The following is a 22,646-nucleotide window of genomic DNA, read 5'->3' on the forward strand; positions in this document are numbered from 1 at the left end:
AAGGAACTTGAACAGGGCACTGAAGCAGAGGAGTACTTTCCATGAATCATGGGATGGCTTCTCCTCTGGAAAATTCTTGCATTTTGTTCATTCCATAAATTCCACTAAATGGTCAAGACTGACTTATCCCATCCTCTCCTGAAGCATCTTTTTTGATTCTCATCAATCTATATGACATCCACAAGAAAAGTAGGGATGGAGGATGATCTTTAATTTTCAGACAAATCTTGACCACGAACCAGATACTCTCGCTATAAGAGCAATGCAGGAACAAATGGCTCCCTCACTCACCAGCTCCATCATAGAGGGAACACAAGCAAGAAACTTGCCATCCCTTTATTCTCAGAACGTCTACTCTATGTAATCAATTTTTGAGCGCCAACCAAGAGAATATTTTGATTTTTTAGGTGCATTCACTTTCCACATGGCACTATTAATATGGGCAGAGAACACCACTATTGTTAATGAAATGATACAAGGATCTCATTGGGTATGTTCGGCCTGCTGTGAGTCTCCATAATGGTTTATCCTCATACATTCAGGATGCACTAAGTGCAGCAATTCATATAAAGCTTTCAAGCTCCTTTGTTTTTGCTTAGAGGCAGTTGCAACAGGATAGATAAATTCCCATCTCAGAAAACTCCACTTAATTAGCGAAGCTGCAGATACATTAGGTCTTACAGCAACTACATACAGAAGGTCAGAGTTCTGCAAACTCTACAGTTGGGTGCGATTACAAAGCTCTATGTCTCTGCATATGCGAGACCACATGCATCATGGATGCCATACTCTAGTATTCTAAGATCATAAAGTGCAAGAGTTACATTTGGAAGATCATAGAGTATATAGACTCCTAGGGAGTTAGATTTACTTAATAAAAACTCCAGAGTTCATGAATATCCAACACAACAAACATAACAATAACACAACTGTAAGAAATTTGCCAACCATTCCTTGCATAACTTACAGCATTGCACCAAGAAAGTCTTCCCTTCAAATCCATTCTTGAGGAGGTAATTGTGGATTGACAGCAACAACCTCTCACATTGCCTAAAGCTCCTTGTCTGCCCACTGGAAATGGAAGACTGCAGAATTAGAACCCCAGGTATGACCCCTGCATTGGTTTCTCTTTCTAGTTATGTGCTTATCTTTGTATTTCACTAATTAAGTGCTTTTACTCAAAATAAGCAGCAAGAGAAAGTTTCTTCCTTTGGTCGTAAGAAAACAACAAAAGAACTTCATGAGAAGAAAATAAAAAAGAAAAAATAGCTAGAGAAACATTGAAGGGCTTCCCAAGAAGTCAATAAAAAGGGTATGGAGACTAGAATTTCATCTTCAAGAAGCAATATCACGGTCACACATGGTATCTTATACATTCATTTGTATCTTTTTTTTTTCTTTGAGAGAAGACATTCATTTTTATCATTTACATCATGGGAGCCTTCCATTTATTTTTGCTTAGACGGCATGACTATTTAGTGTTTTTTTCCCTCAAGACCAGTAGAGGCTAGTTAACTCCCCACCTTTTCCACCCTATACAGCCTTGGGGGCTGACTCCAACCAAAATCGAACTCCTGACTTCTTGCCCAAATGGCAAGAGATGATGCTAGCCGAGCAAGTGCTCGTCAATATGATTGTTTAGTAATTGATCCTTTAAACTTGTCTTAGCTACTCTTCTTACCATGCTATCCTCAATTTTTTCTTATGCACCTTTGCATTGTTTATGCGGATACTCTAACAATGTTTCTCAATAGACACATCTACATACCCAACACTGCACACAATTCATGTTATTCTACAATTTAACATCCATCCATTTCAACATTTTTTCCCCCCAAGAGATGCTCATCTTATTTGGTTTGGCTCTTTTTTCCTGTGGTATAGGACATGAAGCACCAACTCATATTTTGGTTATGACCCTCCTGATCAAATATGATCTATTTTGTAGTGATTGTATCTAATATTTGGGTAACTAAAACTTGAGACCATGTTATATCAAACAGCCACTTAGCTAAATCAGTTGGCTATATATACAACCTTTCATTTGACCACATGTTTATATCCTCTTATCTTTATTTGTGGAGATTACTTGTACATTGTTCTGCTTAAACGTCATAGAATATATGAAAAACTGGATCCTTATATTATCAAAATTAGTTTTTTTATCACATCTTGTGCCTCAGCTAAAGCTACTAGAAAAGATTCAGGTTGATTTCTAAATCTGAAAATATAGTAGTTTCAGCAAATGCGTAAGTGAATTCAGTAGTACTCTATTGTTTGGTAAAAAAAATAAAATATAGTAGTATTCTTGATGTGTTAGCTCCCATTACATAACTTATTGAAAGGTCAAGCTGAAGATAAAATTATGAAATGGCCAAAAGGGCAATAAGTTGTTTCTCTTATCTCTTGTCTGCCTAGATTGGACAAGTCTTGCTAAATCTACCAGTCCTTCAAAAAATGGGATCTTTTTTCTGAAAATTGTTCCAAAGGTAAAAGGACGACTTCTTACAAAAAGAATGCCTTGTCTAATCAACTTGGGATCTGATATGCAACTGAGCCACTAGCTTCACATCTATCTGATCGTGCATCTCATTATGTTTTAAGAAGAATATATATTTTGCTATAGAATGGGACCCAGTAAGTATACGTCTTGGATATTCATAAGAGAAGCAGAATAATCACATTATGTCCTCCCTACAACAGAATGATGTGCAGGAATTACTAGATGGGGTTAAGAATGGAAAATATTCATTTGTGACATTCTGCCTAGAATATAATTGGCATTGCATCTTTTTTCAATTCAATGTGGGCATCATATATCTGTCTTTCTATCTTGTTTTTCAAGAATTGTGGAGAGGGTAATAGTTCTTGGTATCAGTCTTGTTTTCTTTTTTTAATCTAAGTTCTTTCTGTGCTTAAGGAATCTTGAAGAGTGGCCAAGATCATTTTCACAAAAAAACAAAAAATAATTAATGCCAAGATGATTCCAATAAATAAACAATCAAGTTGGAGAAGAAACTAATTTTGTATTAACACATTACAGATTTTAGGAAGATGACAACAATTTGGTTAATGTTGACAGGGATTTAGATATCAGTGCTCATACCCTTGCCAGACACCAACCGGCACAGTGTGTGTGCCATGCCAGCACATGTTCAATTCTATATCAAAAGAAAAGAGAATAAAAACTTAAAATTCTTTATTAGTTAAAAAAACTTGAAAATAGATTTAATAGGGTTGTTCCAATCCATACCGATGGTTTTGCATTGTATTATAGTGGGGACTGCGAGCTGCAACCAAAAAGGAACCCAAGCTGTAGGAATTGATCCATGTTGCAATCAGTTACGTCATCAGATATTGAAGATACAACACTATTGTTTGCCTGCTGGAACAGTAAGATTGCGGAATTAGAATCATAGGTATGAGCCCTTCATTGGTTTCACTTTCTAGCTATGGGCTTATCTCTGTATCTCACTAATTATATGCTCTTACTCAAAATAAGTAGCTAGAGAAAATTTCTAACAACTAGGAAAAAAAAAGCTTCACACAAGGAAAAAGATTAAAAAAAAGTTAGAGAAACATTGCAAGGGTGCCCCAGAAGTGAGAAAACAAGTATTGAGACTGGATTTCCATCTTCAAGAAGCAATATTCCAGACACACAAGCTTTAGAGTAGGGTTGAAAACAGGTCTGATATAATTTGACAGCACCATTTCTGTATTCAAATCGGATTAGAGACTAAAAAATTTGATATCTAATCATATCCAGATCTGAATATGGATATCTATTTATAGATTTTGATTTTAAATATTTTTTCAATCTAGATCCTAGTATTTTGTAAAAAATAATAAAATAAATTGTACAACCCAAGATTCAAGCCAACATTCTCCAGTTTGAAAGGCAAGCCTTCAACCACTAGTCTACAACATGATTATTGCTTCATGTAAGTAATTTATTTTATCTATCCATAAGTAATGTTCCTTGCATGTTCTTTATTTTTTATTAAAAACCTTTTTCTCTTTGATGAAAAATAAAAAATAAATATATTTTATTTTACTCTTTATGATATTTTCAAAGATTTATTGTTTAAAAAGTCAATATTAATAACTTGTATATATTTTCTATATCTATACATAACTTTTATTACAAACTCTTTCAAAATAGATAATTCATGATCTAGACCCTTAACAAGGTAGGTCTCTGTGCAGGTTTATGAATAATCATGCCTTAAATCCTTAGTTATCTATGTATCATTGCAATCTACATGGTAAATTCTATTCCTATCCTTTATGACTATGTAAATTGATATCAATTTTCATCACTGAATTCTGCCAAAAAATTGATTTATAGCCAAATAGTATTTGACTTATATTTATATTAAGATATCAAAATATGGATACAAATAATATCCAGCATATATCCATATCCGTTCTAAATGACTATAAATGCACTTAACTCTAAATTGTATCCGTATCTGTTTAGAACAAATATGGATGTTAATTTTGGAATCCATTTAATATGCATATCCATATACGTATTTATTAAAAATAAGTTTTTCTGATCACGTTTTGTGTCTCATTTATAGCAACTAGAAAAGATTTAGCTTAATTTCTAAAGCCAAAAATATGATAGTTTGAGCAAATGTAACAAAGAATTTAGTAGTACTCTTTTGGTCAAAAAAAAAAAAAGTAGTACTATTGATGGGTTAGGTCCTATTACATCACTTATTGGGAGGTCAAGCTGAAGCTAAAATTAAGAAATGGCTAAAGGGGCTATAAGTTGCTTCTCTTTTCTTGTCCATGCGAGTTGGACAAGTCTTGCTAAACCAACCTGTCCTTGAAAAATGGATTCCTGTTTTTGAAAATTGTTCCAAAAGAAAAGAGACTTTTTCTTGCAAATAGAATCCCTTGCCCAATCAACTTGAGATTTGCTATGCAACTGGGGCAGTAGCTCTATGGCATGTAGGTAACTAAGTTAGGATGAGTGGTGCGTCTTATTATGTCAGAGGAAAAATATACATATTGTCACAGAATGGGACCCAGTAAGTATACATCTTCCATGTTCAGAAGAGAAGCAGCATAACGTACATTTCTGTTCGCCCTTATCCTTGAGGAGGCAATCATCTTCCCTAGAACAAAATGATTTGCAGGAAACCATGGATGGGTTCAAGATTGGAACACATTATCTATGACATTCTGCCCAGAATGTAATTGGCAGTGCATCTTTTTCCAATTCAAAGTTGGCATCATATGCCTGCCTTTCTATCTTGTTTTTCATGGATTTCTGAGAAGGTAGCAGTCCTTGGTATCAATTCTGATTTCTTCTTTTAATGTAAGTTCTTTTCGTGTTTAAGGAATATTGAACAGTGGTTTGGTACCTACATAAGTTTAGTTAATATAAGACAAGCTCGCCTCTCTTGACTATTGTTCTGGTTTGCAAAATGCTGGGGAAAAAGAAAAGAAAAGAAAAGAAAAGATCAATGCACACACATGACATGACACCTAGAATATCAGTTGTTCTAAGACCAATCCTAAGATCCACGCTTGTCAAATGTATACTTGTAGATGTCTGCTAACAAATTTTGATAAGTTCTAAATTCTTGTAGCATTGATTATTACAGACATCTAGATGTCATAATCATTATAATCATCAAGCCTTTTCCCAACTATTTAGAGTCGGATTTACGGATCCTCATTCATCAAGTATTCTAATTTAGGACTATCTCTAAAGTTATTCCAAGTTTCTTTCATATCTTGCCAAGCTCATGTACTGCCTGTAATTTAGAATCTCATTACTCATTGGTAGGTTTTGTCACTTACTATGAACAACTAGCTGCTCAAATTGGATTTGGTGCTAGTGGGGCTTAAACGACTAATAGTTCCTCATGAATGGGTTCAAAAGAATGCCTAACATTTCTGACCTATATATAGGCATGTGACAATCAAGGCGTACTCATGCCTTGTATATGTGTGTCATGACCCAAAAACAGATTGCTTGTGTTATCATCAATTTGCAAGCTATAAGACACCGCATGTAGCAATGAAAGCTATAAGTCCTTTTTATAAACCTTAGTTCTCAGCAAACACAACCACAACAATGAAAAAGGCGCACATAAAGATGCTTCTGGCCTGAACCTACTATATTACTGTTGACTATGTGCGAAACCACTCCCTTTGCATGCTGCTACCAGTTAAGATCATCTAGGAGTTGATGCCAAGATCATTTCCCAAAAAATAAAAAAGAAGTAATGCCAGGCCAAGAAATAAACAATCAAGTTGGACAAGAAACAGACTTTAAGGAAGATGACAGCAATCAAACTTGGTTAATGTTGACCAAGGATTTAAATATCGGCTTCTCTTACTAGTTATGTGCTTATCTCTATATGTCACTAATTTTATGCTCTTACTCAAAATAAGCAGCAAGAGAAAATTTCTAACAACTAGGAAAAAAAAACTGCACACAAGGGAAAAGATTAAAAAAAAGTTAGAGAAACATTGCAGGGTTGCCCCAAAAGTGAGAAAAAGAGTATTGGACTTCCATCTTCAAGAAGCAATATACCAAACATACAAGCTTTAGAGTAAGGCTGGAAACAGGTCCAATATAATCTGACAGCACCATTTTCGTATCCAAATCGGATCAGATTAAAATTAAAAATTTTGATATCTTATCATATCCGGATCCAAATTTGGATATCTATTTATAGATTTTGTTTTTAACTATTTTTCCAATCTAGATCCAAGTATTTGGTAAAAAAATCATAAAATAAATTGTATAACCGAAGATTCAAGCCAACGTTGTCTGGTTTGAATGGCAAGCCTTCACCCACTAGTCTACAACATGATTATTGCTTTATATTATAAGTAGTTTATTTTATCTATCCTTAAGTATCATTTGATGTATATTCTCTATTTTTTATAAAAACCCTTTTCTCTTTGATAAAAGAATGAAAATTAATATATGCTATTTTATTCTTTATGATATTTTCAAAGCTTTATTGTTTAAAATGTCAATATTAATAACTTCCATGTATTTTCTATATGTATATATAATTTTTCTTACAAGCTCTTTAAAAATAGATAATTCATGATCTAGACCCTTAACCAGGTAGGTCTCTATGTAGGTTTATAAATAATCTTGCCTTAAATCCTTAGTTACAAGATTCAGAATGGATTTAATAGGGCTGTGCTGATCCATAACAATGGTTCTGCAGTGATTTGTACCAGGGGCTGTGAGCTGCAACATCCCATGCTGCAATCATCTGCGACATCAAACATTGAAGATACAGCACTGTTAGCATGCTCAATCATCACACAATCCAACACTTGTTTCTCCTTGGTTCCATCATCAATTGTTTCTTTGTTCTCTGTTTCCTCTGCAAAGACATATAAAGAAACAGAGCAGTTGGTGCCAGTATAATTATTAATTTGGCAATTGGCCAAAATGCAACTATAGCTACCTGCAATTTCGACATGTGGAGGAATAGATGTTTGTCGATCATCTTGTGGAAACTGGAGTTGAGGGCATCGGTCTATTCTTAAGATTTTTGGGAAGAAAAGGCAATTCAGTCCTTCCACCCATATGAGCTTGGGGCAATTCACAAGCTGCAGCTCCTCAAATTTATATCGGTTCTGCTGCGCCAACATCAAAAATGTTAGGCCCTCACAACTATCAACCACCAAGAACTTGAGCGTGGATGGGAACAATTTATCTTCCATGACTCGGACTCCAGGACAGTCCTTTATAACCAAGCTTCGAAGAGATGTGAGGTTGGGCAGGCACCGTAGTGGTGGGATTTTTGTGCAACCCCATATGGTTAGCTCTTCAAGTACGGATATGGAGTCTCTTCGCAGAAAGAGTTCCCAAGAATTACTGAAACAAAGATGCTCAACGGATGTCAAATCATCAAACCCATGCATTATGTTCTCCCATGTGTTTGATGTAGTCAGCTTGTTGCCTGAAGCGACCTGGTACATTAGCAAAAGAGAATCAGAGAACTCTGTTGGTGCATGTGTTTCATACAGAAGAATTAAAACAAACAATCTAAGAATATCCGATTGTATAAGTCTTCAAGTGGTCAATTGGAGCACTTCAAATTTAGGATGAAGTGTACCTGAATGCAATTGATTCTTTGTATTTGGCACCAATTACTCAATCCAAGGCAATCAACAATTTTCACTGTGTAAGGCATAGATGAGAGCCGATCATCTTGTGGAAGCCGGAGTCGAGGGCATCGTTCTATTCTTAAGATTTTTGTGAGAAAAAGGCAATTCAGCCCTTCCACCCATTCGAGCTTAGGGCAATTTATAAGCTGCAACTCCTCAAATGCATATTGGTTCTGCTGTGCCAACCACAGAAATGTTAGGTCCTCACAACTATCAACCACCAAGGACTCGAGAGTGGATGGGAGCAGTCTATTTTGCAAGACTCGGACTCCTGGACAGTCCTTTATTACCAAGCTTCGAAGAAATATGAGCTGGGGCAGATCATCTTGTGGAAGCTGAAGTCGAGGGCATCGTTCTATTCTTAAGTTTTTTAGGAGGAAAAAGTAATTCAGTCCTTCCACCCGTTCGAGTTTAGAGCAATTGACAAGCTGCAGCTCCTCAAATGCATATCGGTTCTGCTGTGCCAACTGCAAAAATGTTAGCTCCTCATAACTATCAACCACCAAGGACTCGAGCGTGGATGGGAGCAGTCTATCTTGCAAGACTCGGACTCCCGGACAATCCTTTATAACCAAGCTTCGAAGAAATATGAGATGGGGCAAATCATCTTGTGGAAGGCGAAGTCGAGGGCATCGTTCTATTCTTAAGATTTTTATGTGGAAAAGAAAATTCAGCCCTTCCACCCGTTCGAGCTTAGGGCAATTCACAAGCTGCAGCTCCTCAAATGCATATCGGTTCTGGTGCACCAATAGCAAAAATGTTAGCTCCTCACAACTATCAACCAACAAGGACTTGAGCATGGATGGGACCAGTTTATCTTCCCAGACTTGGACTCCATGACAGTTCTTTATAACCAAGCTTCGAAGAGATGCGAGTTTGGGCCACCAATATAGTGGGATGTCTGTGCAATCCCATATGGTTAGCTCTTCAAATATGGATAATTCTTGAAAGAGTTTCCAAGAATTACTGAAGCAAAAATGCTCAACGGATGTCAAATCATCAAATGCATGCATTATGTTCTCCCATGTGTTCGATATTGTCAGCTTGTTTCCTGAAGCGACCTGGTACATCAGCAAAAGAGAATCAGAGAACTTTGTTTGTGCATGAGTTTCATACAGAAGCTTTAAAACAAATAATCTGAGAATGTACAATTGTGTGAGTCTTCAAGTGATCAATTGAAGAACTTCAAATTTAGGATGGAAGGTACCTGAATGCAGTTGATTTTTTGTACTTGGCACCAGTTACTCAATCCAGGGTAATCAATAATTTGCACTCTGAAAGGCAAAGATGAGAGCTGATCTTTTGCCATTATATTAAGTTTAGGGCAATTTTGTATAATTAATTCATTGAGATAAGTAATGCTTTGCAACACTAATGTCAATTGCTGGCACTCCCCAATATGCAAATGTCGAACATTGGATGGCAGTCCTTCCTCGGATAAAAGCCGGAGTTGAGGACAATTGTATATTTTCAGATATTTAAGCAAATGGAGATGATGCAGCCCTGCTATGGATGTGAGTTGCAGGCAACCAGAAATGTCCACACTCTCAAGCATGGATGTTGAGATGGGTACGTCCAGATTTCCAAGAGACTCATGAATGTATAGATCAAGAGAGCTTATTTTTTTACAATTCTCTATAGTGAAATTTTTAAGTGATCCAAAGGAGAAAGGATCTCCCACCCATTTTGGAAATTTGGAACCACCATACCCTTGTATTGACAAAATTTCGAGGTTGGCGTGAGGTTGGAGATACTCGAGCATGGCTTCCTCCCTTTTTTCATCTGCTGGAATATCCTTATTTTCCTCTGAAAAAGCTTCTAGATGTAGTCCTCTGTTATGATACGGATCATTTTTGCAGTCGACCGCATTCCAATATAGAAACAACTCCTTAAGTTTATGCTTATGTTTAAGACCAGCATCCTTGGCATTCTCTATGTTTACCAAGTTTCTGAGCCCTGAGATGCTGAGAAATCCTTGGAGATTCATGAAGTCCTTCAGCACTCCTATCCCACCCTGCACTTTATAACATCCAAGAAAGATCTGAAGTTTTGTTAGTTTTCCGATCCCAGCTGGCAGGCAAAGAATTACCCTGTTCGCAATTTGTAGGTGGTGGAGGTTGGTAAGGTTGCCTAGGCCATATGGTAACTCTGCAAGATTCTGACAGTCAAGTTCCATTGCCTGTAGGTTATAAAGGAGGCATATTGATTTAGGGAGCTTCTCAATTTTGTTGGATGTGATATGTAAGTATCGTAGGTTGGTACAATTGCCTAGGTCATCTGGTAACTCTGCAAGATGTGGGCAATCAAGTACCAATGTCTGCAGGTTGCGGAGCTGACAAACTGTTCCAGGCAGCCTTTTAATAAAATGTATGAACAATTTAAAGTATCTGAGGTTAGTAAGGTTACCTAGTTCATCTGGTAACTCTACAAGACTCTTGCAATCAAGTACCAATATCTGCAGGTGATAAAGGAGGCATACTGAATCAGGGAACTTCTCACTATAGTAGGAAATGATATATAAGTTGCGCAGGTGCTTCAGGTGCCCGAAAAAATCTGGGATCTCATGTTTTCTTTCCCAACAAAATTCTAGAGTCCGTAAAAATCTTAGTAGCATTAATTCTTGGATCACTGTTGGAAATCTAGGCGAATACGGTTTTAACAAGGTCCGTAAGGTGCTAAAATTATATGAGCGCAGTGATTTCACAAATTCCTCTCGATCTTTCACATATAAATGGCGAACCTCATTGGGGAGACTCGGTAGCTTCTTATCCACAATTGCCCAGCACTCATTTCCTGCAATAGATTTCGCTAGATCATGTATCATATCATGCATCTTAAAATTAGACCAATGAGAATCGAAGAACGATCTTCTCTGTAAGTCAATGAAGTATTCATTGCCAATGTCTTCGAGTCTTCTTGTACCTCGAGATGTTTGGATGTAACCTTGCGCCATCCACAATCGGACTAATTCATCTTTGTCAAACACATAATCCTTTGGAAACATGGAACAATAAACGAAACAAGGTTTTAGATGTGCTGGCATGCGACTATAGCTTAATCTAAGAGCTGGCAAAATCTCATTATTCTCATCGATTTCCCATACATCACTTTGCATGACATCCATCCAGCTATCTTCATCTGCCGTGTATCTCAGAAGGCTTCCAATTGACTTCACAGCCAATGGTAAACCGGAACACTTCTCGACAATCTGCTTACCCATATCCGTCAATCGTACTTGTTCTTCAAGGTTCCGACCACGAAATGCATAATGCCTGAATAATGACCAAGACTGCTCTGGAGACAAGCAGCGAGGATGATAAGGGCGCACTGTCTGCATGATTTCGGCGACCGAATCATTCCTACAGGTCACGATAATTCTTACTGTTTCTGCACCAACAAAGGGGTTTCTTAAGGACTCCCAATAGCTTTGTTGCTCATTCCATACATCGTCGAGCACGAGCAACACTTTCTTTCCCTTCACCTTCTTCTCGAGAGTATCTTGAAGTGTGCTTAGTTGTGCAAGATGACATTGATTTTTAGTAAAAGACTCAATGATGTCCTTCGCTAGCCTTTTAACATCGAAATCATCAGATACACAGACCCATCCAGTCAAATCAAATTTTTCTTTTACCTTGGAGTCGTTGTAGACCAGCTGAGCGATGGTGGTTTTTCCCAGTCCCCCCATGCCGACAATCGGAACCACGGAGATACCATTTCCCACACCGTCTGAAAACAACAAATTAATTACCTCCTGCTTGTCGCGCTCCCTTTCATAAAAAGCCGACTCATCCATCTTGTGGCTGGTTGGTGCTGGGTACGGAGCTTCGAGGACCCGTCGCTCTCCATCTCCCTCTCTTAAACGGAGGCGTTCCCGATCCTGCGAGATCTCATCGAACCTCTCCCTGATGTCCCTGATTCTATCCCCCATGCCGTCTGGAATTGAAACCTGTTGGAGTTTTAAATTTATAAAATGATTTAATTTCTTTTAAAAAATAAACCAGCCTTACCCCCTGAATTTTAGATGATTAAAATACTTTAAAATACTAAATTTTTCAGACGTTTCTATCCCCCAAGCCGTCCGGAATTGAAACCACCATGGTGGAAAGAGAACCACTAACCTCTTTCGCATCGTCCCCTTCCACTCGCTTCCCGTTGCGGGAAGCTCGGCCTTCCACTTGGGCTCGCAGTACCTCGTACTGGTACTCGTCCAGCACGTCGTCTGCTTCATAAGCCACTTCTTTAAGCTCCTTCAGCCAGAGCTTGACGGATTCCTCTCGTATCTCCCTCTCCTCCGCGTCATGGAGCACTGCCCGGATCCTCTTCAATGTTCTCTCCAGCTTCTCCAGATCTTTCAAGACATGGCTGCGTGGATCCGATGATGAAGACGGCGAGACTGCCCATCTGCGAACACAGCTCACTGCTTGGCTGGTTTTTGATACGATGGAAGATAGGAAAGCGCTCTCCATTGCACAACCTCGATTTCCTCTTTGCTCTGCTCGGATAAGACACGGCAAAGAGGAAAGAGGGCTTTGGCTTTCCTTCTCGTCCCCTTCTCAAAAAGGGCGAACCGGAGTCAAGTCGACGCGGAGGAAATAGTATTACAAATTTACAATACTATTTTATAAATGTCAAGTTGCTCATGGTGACAATGTCGGCATACTATTTTATAGATGCCAAGTTGATAATCATGCCATTGTTTAATTTTTTTGCGGAAGATCGTGCCAACGTCTGTAAGCCCAAAATAATGTCTAGTGGCAGGGGTGGCGCAGGAGGGACCCCCGCCTGTTGCAAGCCTTGGACTGCGGCAGTCAACGCCTGGACTTGTTGTACCAGCGCATCGAACTGTTGCGGCTGGATCTGCGGAGCTTGGCCCGTAGGAGGCATCGGCGGTGGGTTCTGGACTGAGCGGCCGGAAGTTGGTACACGTTGTCTGGAGGTATTAGAAGCTCCTCTGCTACTTAGCCTTATGATCACGACTCGGGCCCTTCCTCTAGCGCCAAATGTTATTGCTGGAAATAGGACCCGGGGGTGATCGCAGACCAAAGGGAGGTTCTTCTGCCACAGGTGGTAGTAGAAGGCTGTCTCCGGGAGATGGTGGCGGCGGACGGCTACCTCCGAGGAACCTGCAGAAAGCCTGGGCCGGGAGTTCCAGCGAAGGCCCTCCGATGCTTAAGTCAGAGATGGATTTGGGGATAGTTTTTTGTGGAGAAGCCCTGGCGTGGAGGAGGAGGAAGAGGAGTGATGAGAGCACAAAAGTGCAATCGTCAGACCATTTTAATTAGTATTTTAGCTAATCATTAATAATAAAATTAACTAATTAACGTGGTATTTGTGTTTAAGTGCAGTAATCCAAGAAACCAATTAACATTAGGTTTGAGCCCAATGCTCGGCAGCCCGAGCTCAAGTCAAGCCAGCATCTTCCATGGCCTGCCTGACTTCATCCCGCGATACAACACAACATCGCGAGCATCTCCGTGTCCGCATCCAATGATCCAGATCAGCTCCCTCCGGCTTCAGCCCCTCTTCCAAGCCTCCCAAATAAGCAAGCTGCATCAAATCCCCCCTCAAAGCAAGGCAGATCCCAGCCATCCGTGCCTTCCTTCCTTGCACCCTCGGATCAGCCCCTCCTCCGCATTTATCTCCCTCCCAGCAAGGAAGATCCCAGCGCCTCCCTTCCGCATCAGCCCGTCCGCATCTCAAGCCATCTTTAAGCATCCCAACCACGTCCAAACCTCAGATCCCGCCATCAACCCGCCCGGATTCCTCCGCATCCAAGCGTCCGGGCCAGCTCTTCCGTGATCCCAGCAACGCCCGACTCACAGCTCTTCCGTGAACGGCTCCTCCCCGTCAATTCCGCTTCCAATCCGACACCCAAAGAAGGCAAGAGCACCCCAGCATCCTTCCTCATCCGCGTGCGATCGCCTCCTTCCAGCGCCCGGATCCGCGTCTTCACCTTCCACATGCGTCCCAAATCCTTCTGCAGATCATGCGCCTTCCATTCGCGTCGCTGCCAGCTCCTCCCGTCGATCCCGCAGCCTCCGACGCCGCATCCGAGCTCCGCGATCACCGTTCCCCCGAACCATTTCAACATGTCTCCAAGAGCCTATAAGAAGAACGGAGGAGAAGCAGGGAGGGTGTGCTCGGTGGAGGCTAAGAACCAGGGGGGAGAGATCTCAGCTCGCTGCGGGCTGGTTCAAGAAGGAACAGGGGAGAGTTCGGTTTGGGGAAGAAGAAGAGAAATGCTCTGTTTTCTCTTTTGAAAACAGAGCATGTTCCCTTTTTTTTTAGTTTTTTTGTTGTCTTATTAAGAGTTTTGGGGTTTTTAGTTTTATTCATGCTAAAGTTGTAATTTCTGTTGTTTTTAATTTATGTTCTTCAAATTATGCAATCTTTTAAATTTTTCTTTGATGCAATATATTTAATTTTCTTTTATAAAACTTATGTTCCAAGCTTCAATCTCCCTAGTGTTGTCTATTTTAATTTATGCCAAAATTCTTCTTTGATTAATTAAATAAATGCTTTTCGAATTTAAATACCTGTCTTTTAGTTAATTTCAATTAAAAAATATTCTCCGGTAGACTAGAGAATCCATCAACATCCTCAAAATAATATTTTTCTTCTATCATTCAAAAATCGATTTTAAATCCGAGTGAACGTTTTAATTTTTATGCAACTCCAATCGCCTCCCTGTGGATCGACCTCTTACAACAGCTATTCTTCGAGTAGAACAGGTAAGAGTTAAATTAATTTAAACTTTGTTTGTCGGTTCTAACAACGATCTGTCTAGCGTATTTTTAAGTAAACAGGAATCGCACAACAAAATTTTGGCACCGTTGCCGGGGAGGCAAATCGAGAAGCAAGAACGATCACGAAGATCAAATCAAATTTTGGATGCCCGGAGTGAACGCACTCCGATAGTAAGTTTTTATTTTTATTTTTATTAATTTTTCTTATTTTGATAATTTCTAGTTAATAATTTCGTAGTTATTAAATTCTGAAATTAGAAATTCAAAATTTAAAGTTTTTTCTTTTTTTCAAAAAAAGTAAAAAAAAATTAAAATAAAAAAAAAGAAAATTAAAAAAATTGAAAAAATTTCCAAAATTCAAAAAAAATTCAAAAATTTAAATTCAAAATTTGAATTCTGTGATTCGAAATTTGAAATTTGAATTAAAAAAATGGGTTAAAAAAATTAATTAAATTTTTTTAAAAAAATATTATTTTTGCTAGTAATTGATAGGGTGCAATCCCCCGAGGTTATCATACCTTTATTGGGGCTCCTCACGGAGTAATCTTCAGAGCTTATTCAACGGGCATTCGGAGATTGACTGACGTATAAGGATTAGTTTTAGTTTATATTCAAGTTATTGCTATATAAAAATTTAAATATTAAAAAAATAAGAAAATAGTAAATATAAAAAAAATAAAAAAAATTTTGCTTGCTCATTTAATCAGTACAACCTAATGACATTGCATTAACTTAAAAAAATCATTGATTATTTGCTGCATTTAGTATTAAGCATTTGCATAAAAAAATTTAAGGGCAAAACCCATCAAAAAGATAAGGTCGGAAAGTCATTACCTGTCCTTAGCCCAAAAATCACCACCTTGCATACTTATCCTAAGCCAAATTAAATTAAAATCAAATTAGACGTTGGCCTTAGGGTTTTCGAGCTCAATTAGGCTCTTGGAAAGAAGCGGCTGAAAGCCACTCCAGTGAGAATTTAGTAATTGGTGATGTCTAGGAAAGTTTTACAACAGTGAGAACTGTTACGGGTATTGTGGTATCGGTGTATCCCTTCTGGCACCACCACACACCCCGGGACTTTCCTGGTCACTGATTACTGGATTGCTTAACTGGTAAGCTCAAGCTTAATCTGAAAGGGAGATTAGGAGCTGTCTAATCTAGAAAAGAATTTCAGAAACTTTTTAACCTGATATATCTCTGTGCAACTAGATTTAAGAAGCTACTAAACCTCACTTAGTTCTAAGACTAATAGGGTCAAATTGTTGTGTGGTGTTGGTTGTGGTCATCTGTGTCTAGCCCTTCTCTTCTTTTAGGATTTCGTTCATTGTAGGAGTCAAATCTAATGAAGTGTTGATAATGTATGTATGGTAGAAGGTCATTAAGGGATAAGTTAACCCCATTTGATCCTGAGATTGACAGAACTTTTCATCACAAATTGCGAACTGTAAACCAACTGTCAATCTCTACAATGGGTGAACACATTAGAACTTTGAATGAGTTATTCGCACCCGCATCCGCTAGTCCCCCGACTTGCATAGTATTACCAATTAATAATGCAACCCAATTCGAGATTTGGGCTGCAACAATAAACATGTTACCCAAGTTTCATGGGTTCGAGAGCGAACAACCCTACATTCATCTAAACAAATTTTTGACAATCTGTCAAATGTTTAGAAATCAAAATTTAGATGAAGAGGGTATTAAATTAAGGTTATTTCCCATGACTTTAGAGGATCGTGCTGCTGCATGGCTGTATTCCCTAGCTTCAAATTCCATCACATCATGGGAACAACTATCTAGGAAGTTCATGGCTAAGTTCTATCCCATGGTAAAAACTGAAAAAATTAAGGATGCAATCAGAACTTTTAGAGGAAAATCTGAGTAGGAATTTTTCCAACTTTGGGAAAGATTCCATGATCTTTTGGTCAAGCGCCCGCACCATGGGCTTGACAAGGCTGATCTAGTACATTTCTTTTACAAAGGACTACCTCCGGCACATAGAAACATGATTGAGTCCATGCACAAGGGTAGGTTCATGGACCAAACCCCGGATCAAGCCTATGAATTTCTTGTTGACTTGCCAAGAATGCCCAAAATTGGAGTAGCTATGGTGAGGAAGTAAATAGAGGTGAGTTCGGATCTAGAAAACCAGGTAATTATGAAATGAAAGCAGACCCAGAACTCAAAAATGTCATGTCCAATCTGGTGACTGGAATGAACAACTTAAGCAAAAAGTTTGATGCTTTCACTGTTTCCACTAGCTCGAGTTCATACAAAGAGTTAAATCCCATCATGAAAGTGGATCACGAGTCACATAGTTTATGTATTCTGTGTAACAGTTCTGAGCATCTAGTGGAGTGTTGTCCTAGTTTACCCAACATTAAGGCTGAGCAGGCAAATGCTCTAAACTCATATAGTGCCTTCAAGAAGCCCACTCCCAATTCATTCAGCCCAGTCTACCACCCGGATAATAGGTTCCACCCAAATTTCTCATATAAACAAAATGAACCTATTCAGCATCAAGGTGGTCCACCAGGTTTTCAGAAGAATTTTTCCAGGATAGGTCCATCATAAATAAACCAATCATTGGCTCCACCTATTCCTACTTATAGTGCCCCTATCCCTCAACAAACTACATCATTAGAAGCCATGATGGCTAACATGATGAAGCAGCAACAAGACTTCATCCAACAACAACAACAGACCAACATAGCTCAAACCCAGACTAACCAATTCCATGCGCAAACGATTGCAAAACTTGAGGTTAGTCTGAGCCAAATAGCTAACTCTCTAGGGGATAGGAAGAGAGATGAATTACCTAGTCAGCCAGTGCCTAACCCTAGTAGGCAACAGAATCAAGGGCCGAGAGGGGTTTCTTTGAGGAGTGGGCAAAGGGTTGGTGTGCCATAAGATGGAGATGTCATTCTTAATGTAGAATAAAACTATAAAAGTTTCGAGGGAGGAGGGGTTCGTGTGGGGAGGCGGAGGGGTTTTTGGTGTGGAATGGGGAGAGGAGACAGGAGGAACCAGCACTGGAGGGGAAGGAGGTGGATGAGGTGGTGCTGAAGGAGGTAGAGAATGAGGAGGAGGATAGAACACTGGGGGGGGCGGAGGTGGTGCCATGAACACCACCAAGCATCTGTGGGCGGGGGGCTGTGGGAGAACAAATATATCTTAATACATGTTCAAGAAAAAGAAAGGCACATTTTGTTACTTTTGTAAGAAGCAGCGCACACAAAATGACTTGCAAAAAATGGTACCAATAGGTTGAGTTGGTAAAGTTGCTAGGAGTTGGAAGCTGGTGAATTAAGTTGATCTGACCTTTGGCCCAATTTCAGTTGGCTACGGGTTATTCCCCTTATCACCTATGAACCTATCACCTTTGCCCCAATTGTTTAATTTTAGAAAGTTAAAATCTTTGAATGTAAAAGATTTGAAAAATTGTTGTTTTAATCTTGAAAATTTTTTAAAGCATGGTGAATATTCTGATATTAATGGTCTTGATCTATTTTCAGAATGAAAAGTTTTAAAAAAAGTTTGACAAACAGAAACTAGAACTCTTATTGATACTTTAAGTTTTATAAAAAATAGATTTTTTTCCAAATACATGCGTTGCTTATAGAATATTGTTAACAATACCTGTAATAGTTGCTTCTGCTGAAAAATGTTTTTCAAAATTAAAGTTGATAAAATCTTATTTGCGGTCAACTATTTGATAAGAAATATTAAATGGATTAGCTATATTATCGATTGAAAATAGTATTCTAATGAATCTTGAGTACAAAAGTTTGATTAGTAATTTTACATCTCAAAAAGCTACACGAATTATTTTTAAATAAATTTTTAATGTATTTTACACTTATTAAAATTCTTTATCATTTTTTTAAAAAAAAAGGTCTTCCTTAATGAGTTCGCCTTCGGCCCCCAAATGCATTGGGCCACCCCTGGAACAGAGACAGCCCCTAAATGATTGCTTAATATGCTTGTAATTTTTCCATTATGACTCATATGAAATAAAAATGTTCCAGGGTATATGCTTGGTGATACATGTTGTCTCTTATGTACTTGGTTATTTCCATCTAGCTTGATCATCCTTTTTTTTTTTTTTTTTGTAGTTATAGATGTTGCATACCAGAGATTTTTCTGTAAAAATGGTTTATGGTTGTACCAAATCCAAGTTAGTAATTCCTAGTAGGTGAAATAAACGAAACCTCTTTGGTTTAAAGTTTTGTCTTATATAGCAGCCATTACCCTTGGTTGGGGAGCTAGGTTATGACCGTGGATGCTGCAGCTTATTAATTGAAATAGCCTGGTTCGCAATTGTGTCAGAGAACAAGTTTGTCTGTCTGATAGTTGCCTCCTCTTCCATTGCTTGTGATCCAAGTCCAAGGAGGCATTGCGCTTCTCCCAGTACAAAATTCAGAAAACTGCAATCTTTGTGTATGCTTCTGACTGACAGCATTCTATTTGTTCAGAATGGAACTCTTCAACCTTCTTGTCTATAGGCCAAGTCATTGGGCATGTTCAGTCACTTTCTGTGGCAACCAAGGCACAAATGGGCAAATTGGCGGACCCATTTATTGTTTTGATATGGCTTGAATTATTATTTTTTTATTAAAAAAATCTGCATTGGAGCTTTAATCAATAGCATATTGTTACTTTGATTCTGTATATCATAGTTGAACCTTCTCAGCTGCTTTCTGTCATACATGAGATTACCAAAATAAAAATTTCCCTATTCTCATTCTGATATTAGTATGCTAGTAATGCAGATTTTAGATTGTATCAATGATCTATCGATGAGAATGTGACAAATAATTCTAGTTGGTAAGCAGGGTCCGGGAGCATATTTGAGACACTGCGATTGGGTAAGCCTCTAATTGTGGTCATCAATGAGGATTTGATGGACAACCACCAAAGTGAGCTTGCAGAGGAACTGGCAGATAGGAAGCACCTATTCTGTGCCCGCCCGCAGACACTCCATCAGACCATCAAAGTCATGGATCTGGAGTCCCTTATTCCTTACCCACCAGGAGATGCTGCGCCAGTTGCTAATCTATTCAACAATTTTCTTGGATTCCCAGCTGATTGATCTGTCTATCAAATTGATCCTTGAAGGATGTTCATGGGATCGTTGGTCTTGTTGGCAGCCAAATTTTGAACCCTGTTCATACTGCGAAAACCCTGCTGGAAATGGCTCCAGTATGATCATATTAGCATTCTCTATTCAACAATTTTCTTGGATTCCCAGCTGATTGATCTGTCTATCGAATTGATCCTTGAAGGATGTTCATGGGATCGTTGGTCTTGTTGGCAGCCAAATTTTGAACCCTGTTCATACTGCGAAAACCCTGCTGGAAATGGCTCCAGTATGATCATATTAGCATTCTCTATTCAACAATTTTCTTGGATTCCCAGCTGATTGATCTGTCTATCGAATTGATCCTTGAAGGATGTTCATGGGATCGTTGGTCTTGTTGGCAGCCAAATTTTGAACCCTGTTCATACTGCGATAACCCTGCTGGAAATGGCTCCAGTATGATCATATTAGCATTGTCTCTGCTTGAATACTCTTTTCAGATTCTGAAGATTAATAATGTAATCACCAGTTGTGATTCAAAATATACTACTGTTTTGTAAATCCCTTATTTATGGTGGGAGAAGATTGAATGTCGTTCATTGTTTTTATGCAATTAAATTCAATCCATCCTTTTCTTATCAAACTCTATCCTTCTTCCTTTCTTTTGAGAATTGTGAACGATACTATTTGATATTGGTAAGAAGAGGATCAAATGATCATTTTAGTCTTACGAACTTCAATTATTAGCGGAAAAATAATAGTGTACATGGGAAATTGGAGGATGAAAGAAGAGGAGGGGGAAAAAAGGGAGGTAAACATCAAAATTTGAGCCGGCTGTGGGGACAGAGGGAGACACATTAAGCTTATCCGAAGAAGTCTTGGAGGTCCTTGCAGGCGAAGACCCGGTCAGATAATGCGGCGAGGATGGCGTTGATGGTGAGAAGAGTGACGTTGGAGCCGGCGATGATGGCAAGGATGATGATGGTGGTGCCTAGGACCCTCCCGAACGCCGGCCACTCGATCTCCCTCACCTCCTCCGCCACCTCTCCTTACAGATCCGGCGCCGCCGCCGACTTCTTTCTCACCTCCATCATCTCCTTGATCTCCTCTGGCACCGACAGCGTCGCCGATGCGGCGGAGGCTTGCTTCTTACCGTCTTTCTTCTTTCCAGAAGTCTCCTCCCCTGCTGCTGCATCCTCCTCCTCTAGAGTTTCGGATACGCTGCCGTTTTCTTGGGCTGAGGAATGAGGCGGGCGGCGGACGGGTGCACAAGAGAAGACTGGAGGGGGCCACAATGGATGAGGCAGTGAACGTGGCGCGTCGGCCGGGAGAGGGCGGCACGCGGTAGCAATTGGGTTTTGGGGAGAAGACAAGAGAAGGCTAAAACGACCATATTGTCCCCAATCTCTCCCCTTCTGGGCTCGTTTGGTTCGCAGGAAAAAAAGGGGGAACATGTGGTCAACGGAAAAGTAATAAGATGCCTCTTGTTTGGTTGGAGTTTTCAAAGGAGAGAGAAGGAAAAGTTGAATTCTCATGGGAATATGATTCCCATATTTCATGAGAAAGTTTTTTCCATGAGAAACATGGGAAAGTTACTTTCCCATGAGGTAGGAATTACTTCATTTTTACTTTTTCCCAAAAAATCCCTTCAACATTAAAAAAGCATTAAAGAGACATTAAAAACCTAATTTTTATTAAGGGCATAATAGAAATTATACATAACTTTTATAGGAAAGTGGATGGCCAACCAAACATAAGCACTTTAGAAATTTGTCATTTTCCCATGGTCAACCAAACATGCCAAAAGTACTTTTCTAGGCATCCTTTTCCTAGGAATTTGTTTCCCAGGAATCATATTCCTAGGAGGGAAAATGCTTCCCGCGAACCAAACGAGCCCTCTGTGGGTGGCCTCGATCTGGCACAGAAGATAGGGGTCCGACTTCGTGACCTCATAAGTTGCGAGCTGATCAGACATGGGGCTCGGGCCGAGCTCTACAGTACAAATTAGGTTCAATGCATATGTCCATATCAGACCGCCCCGTCTAATCTTAAAGAGCCAATCTTAAAGGGTCTGAGTTGTGCCCTTTGCCGCGCATCACTAGGGGCTCGTTTGGTTCGCGGGAAGTACTTTCCCTTCTAGGAATATGATTCCTGGGAATTAGATTCCTAGGAAGAGGATCCCTAGGAAAGTACTTTTGGCATGTTTGGTTAATCATGGAAAAGTGACAAATTTCCAAAGTGCTTATGTTTGGTTGACCATCCACTTTCCTGGGAAAGTTATGTATAATTCCTATTATGCCCTTAATAAAAATTAGATCTTTAATGCCTCTTTAATGCTTCTTTAATGCTGAAGGGTCTTTTTGGGAAAAAATAAAAAAGGAGTAATTCCCACCTCATGGGAAAGTAACTTTCCCATGTTTCTCATGGGAAAGACTTTCCCATGAAATGTGGGAATCATATTCCCATGGGAAAGTAACTTTCCCATCTCTCTCCTTTGAAAACTCCAACCAAACAAGAGGCATTTCATTACTTTCCCGTTGACTACACTTTCCCCCCTCCTTTTCCTGCGAACCAAACGAGCCCTAGGTAGGATTTCTTTGGAAGAGTATTGTTCCTCCCCCTCCATGGGGATGCATTAATGCCCGTATGGTGTGAGTCAC

The 22,646-nt window shown here is 39.3% G+C and overlaps 2 protein-coding genes across 2 annotated transcripts in view; one reads left to right on the top strand and one right to left on the bottom strand.

Moving 5' to 3' along the window:
* The window catches only part of LOC103699428 (uncharacterized), a 49,305-nt gene extending 28,676 nt beyond the window's left edge, over nucleotides 1–20,629 (top strand). Inside the window, exon 5 of the mRNA XM_089929298.1 lies at nucleotides 19,742–20,629. Within this exon, the coding sequence (XP_089785424.1) occupies nucleotides 19,742–19,998 (257 nt within the window). The 3' untranslated portion in view covers nucleotides 19,999–20,629. The remainder of the gene's footprint in view (nucleotides 1–19,741) is intronic.
* Nucleotides 631–12,854, bottom strand: LOC149768468 (uncharacterized). The gene is made up of 8 exons (XM_089929297.1): nucleotides 12,279–12,854; nucleotides 9,870–12,106; nucleotides 9,368–9,434; nucleotides 8,109–9,221; nucleotides 7,455–7,962; nucleotides 7,219–7,370; nucleotides 3,254–3,385; nucleotides 631–1,114 (listed from the first exon to the last, which is right to left on the bottom strand). Exons 1-7 carry the CDS (start codon nucleotides 12,624–12,626, stop codon nucleotides 3,272–3,274), a joined length of 4,539 nt encoding a protein of 1,512 aa, XP_089785423.1. The 5' UTR covers nucleotides 12,627–12,854; the 3' UTR covers nucleotides 631–1,114; nucleotides 3,254–3,271.
* Nucleotides 20,630–22,646: the final 2,017 nt, after the last annotated feature.

Source organism: Phoenix dactylifera, chromosome 2 (genome assembly GCF_051530095.1).
Source record: "Phoenix dactylifera cultivar Ajwa chromosome 2, Ajwa_hap1_PhDact_Kaust_v1.1, whole genome shotgun sequence".
Classification (NCBI taxonomy): Eukaryota; Viridiplantae; Streptophyta; class Magnoliopsida; order Arecales; family Arecaceae; genus Phoenix; species Phoenix dactylifera.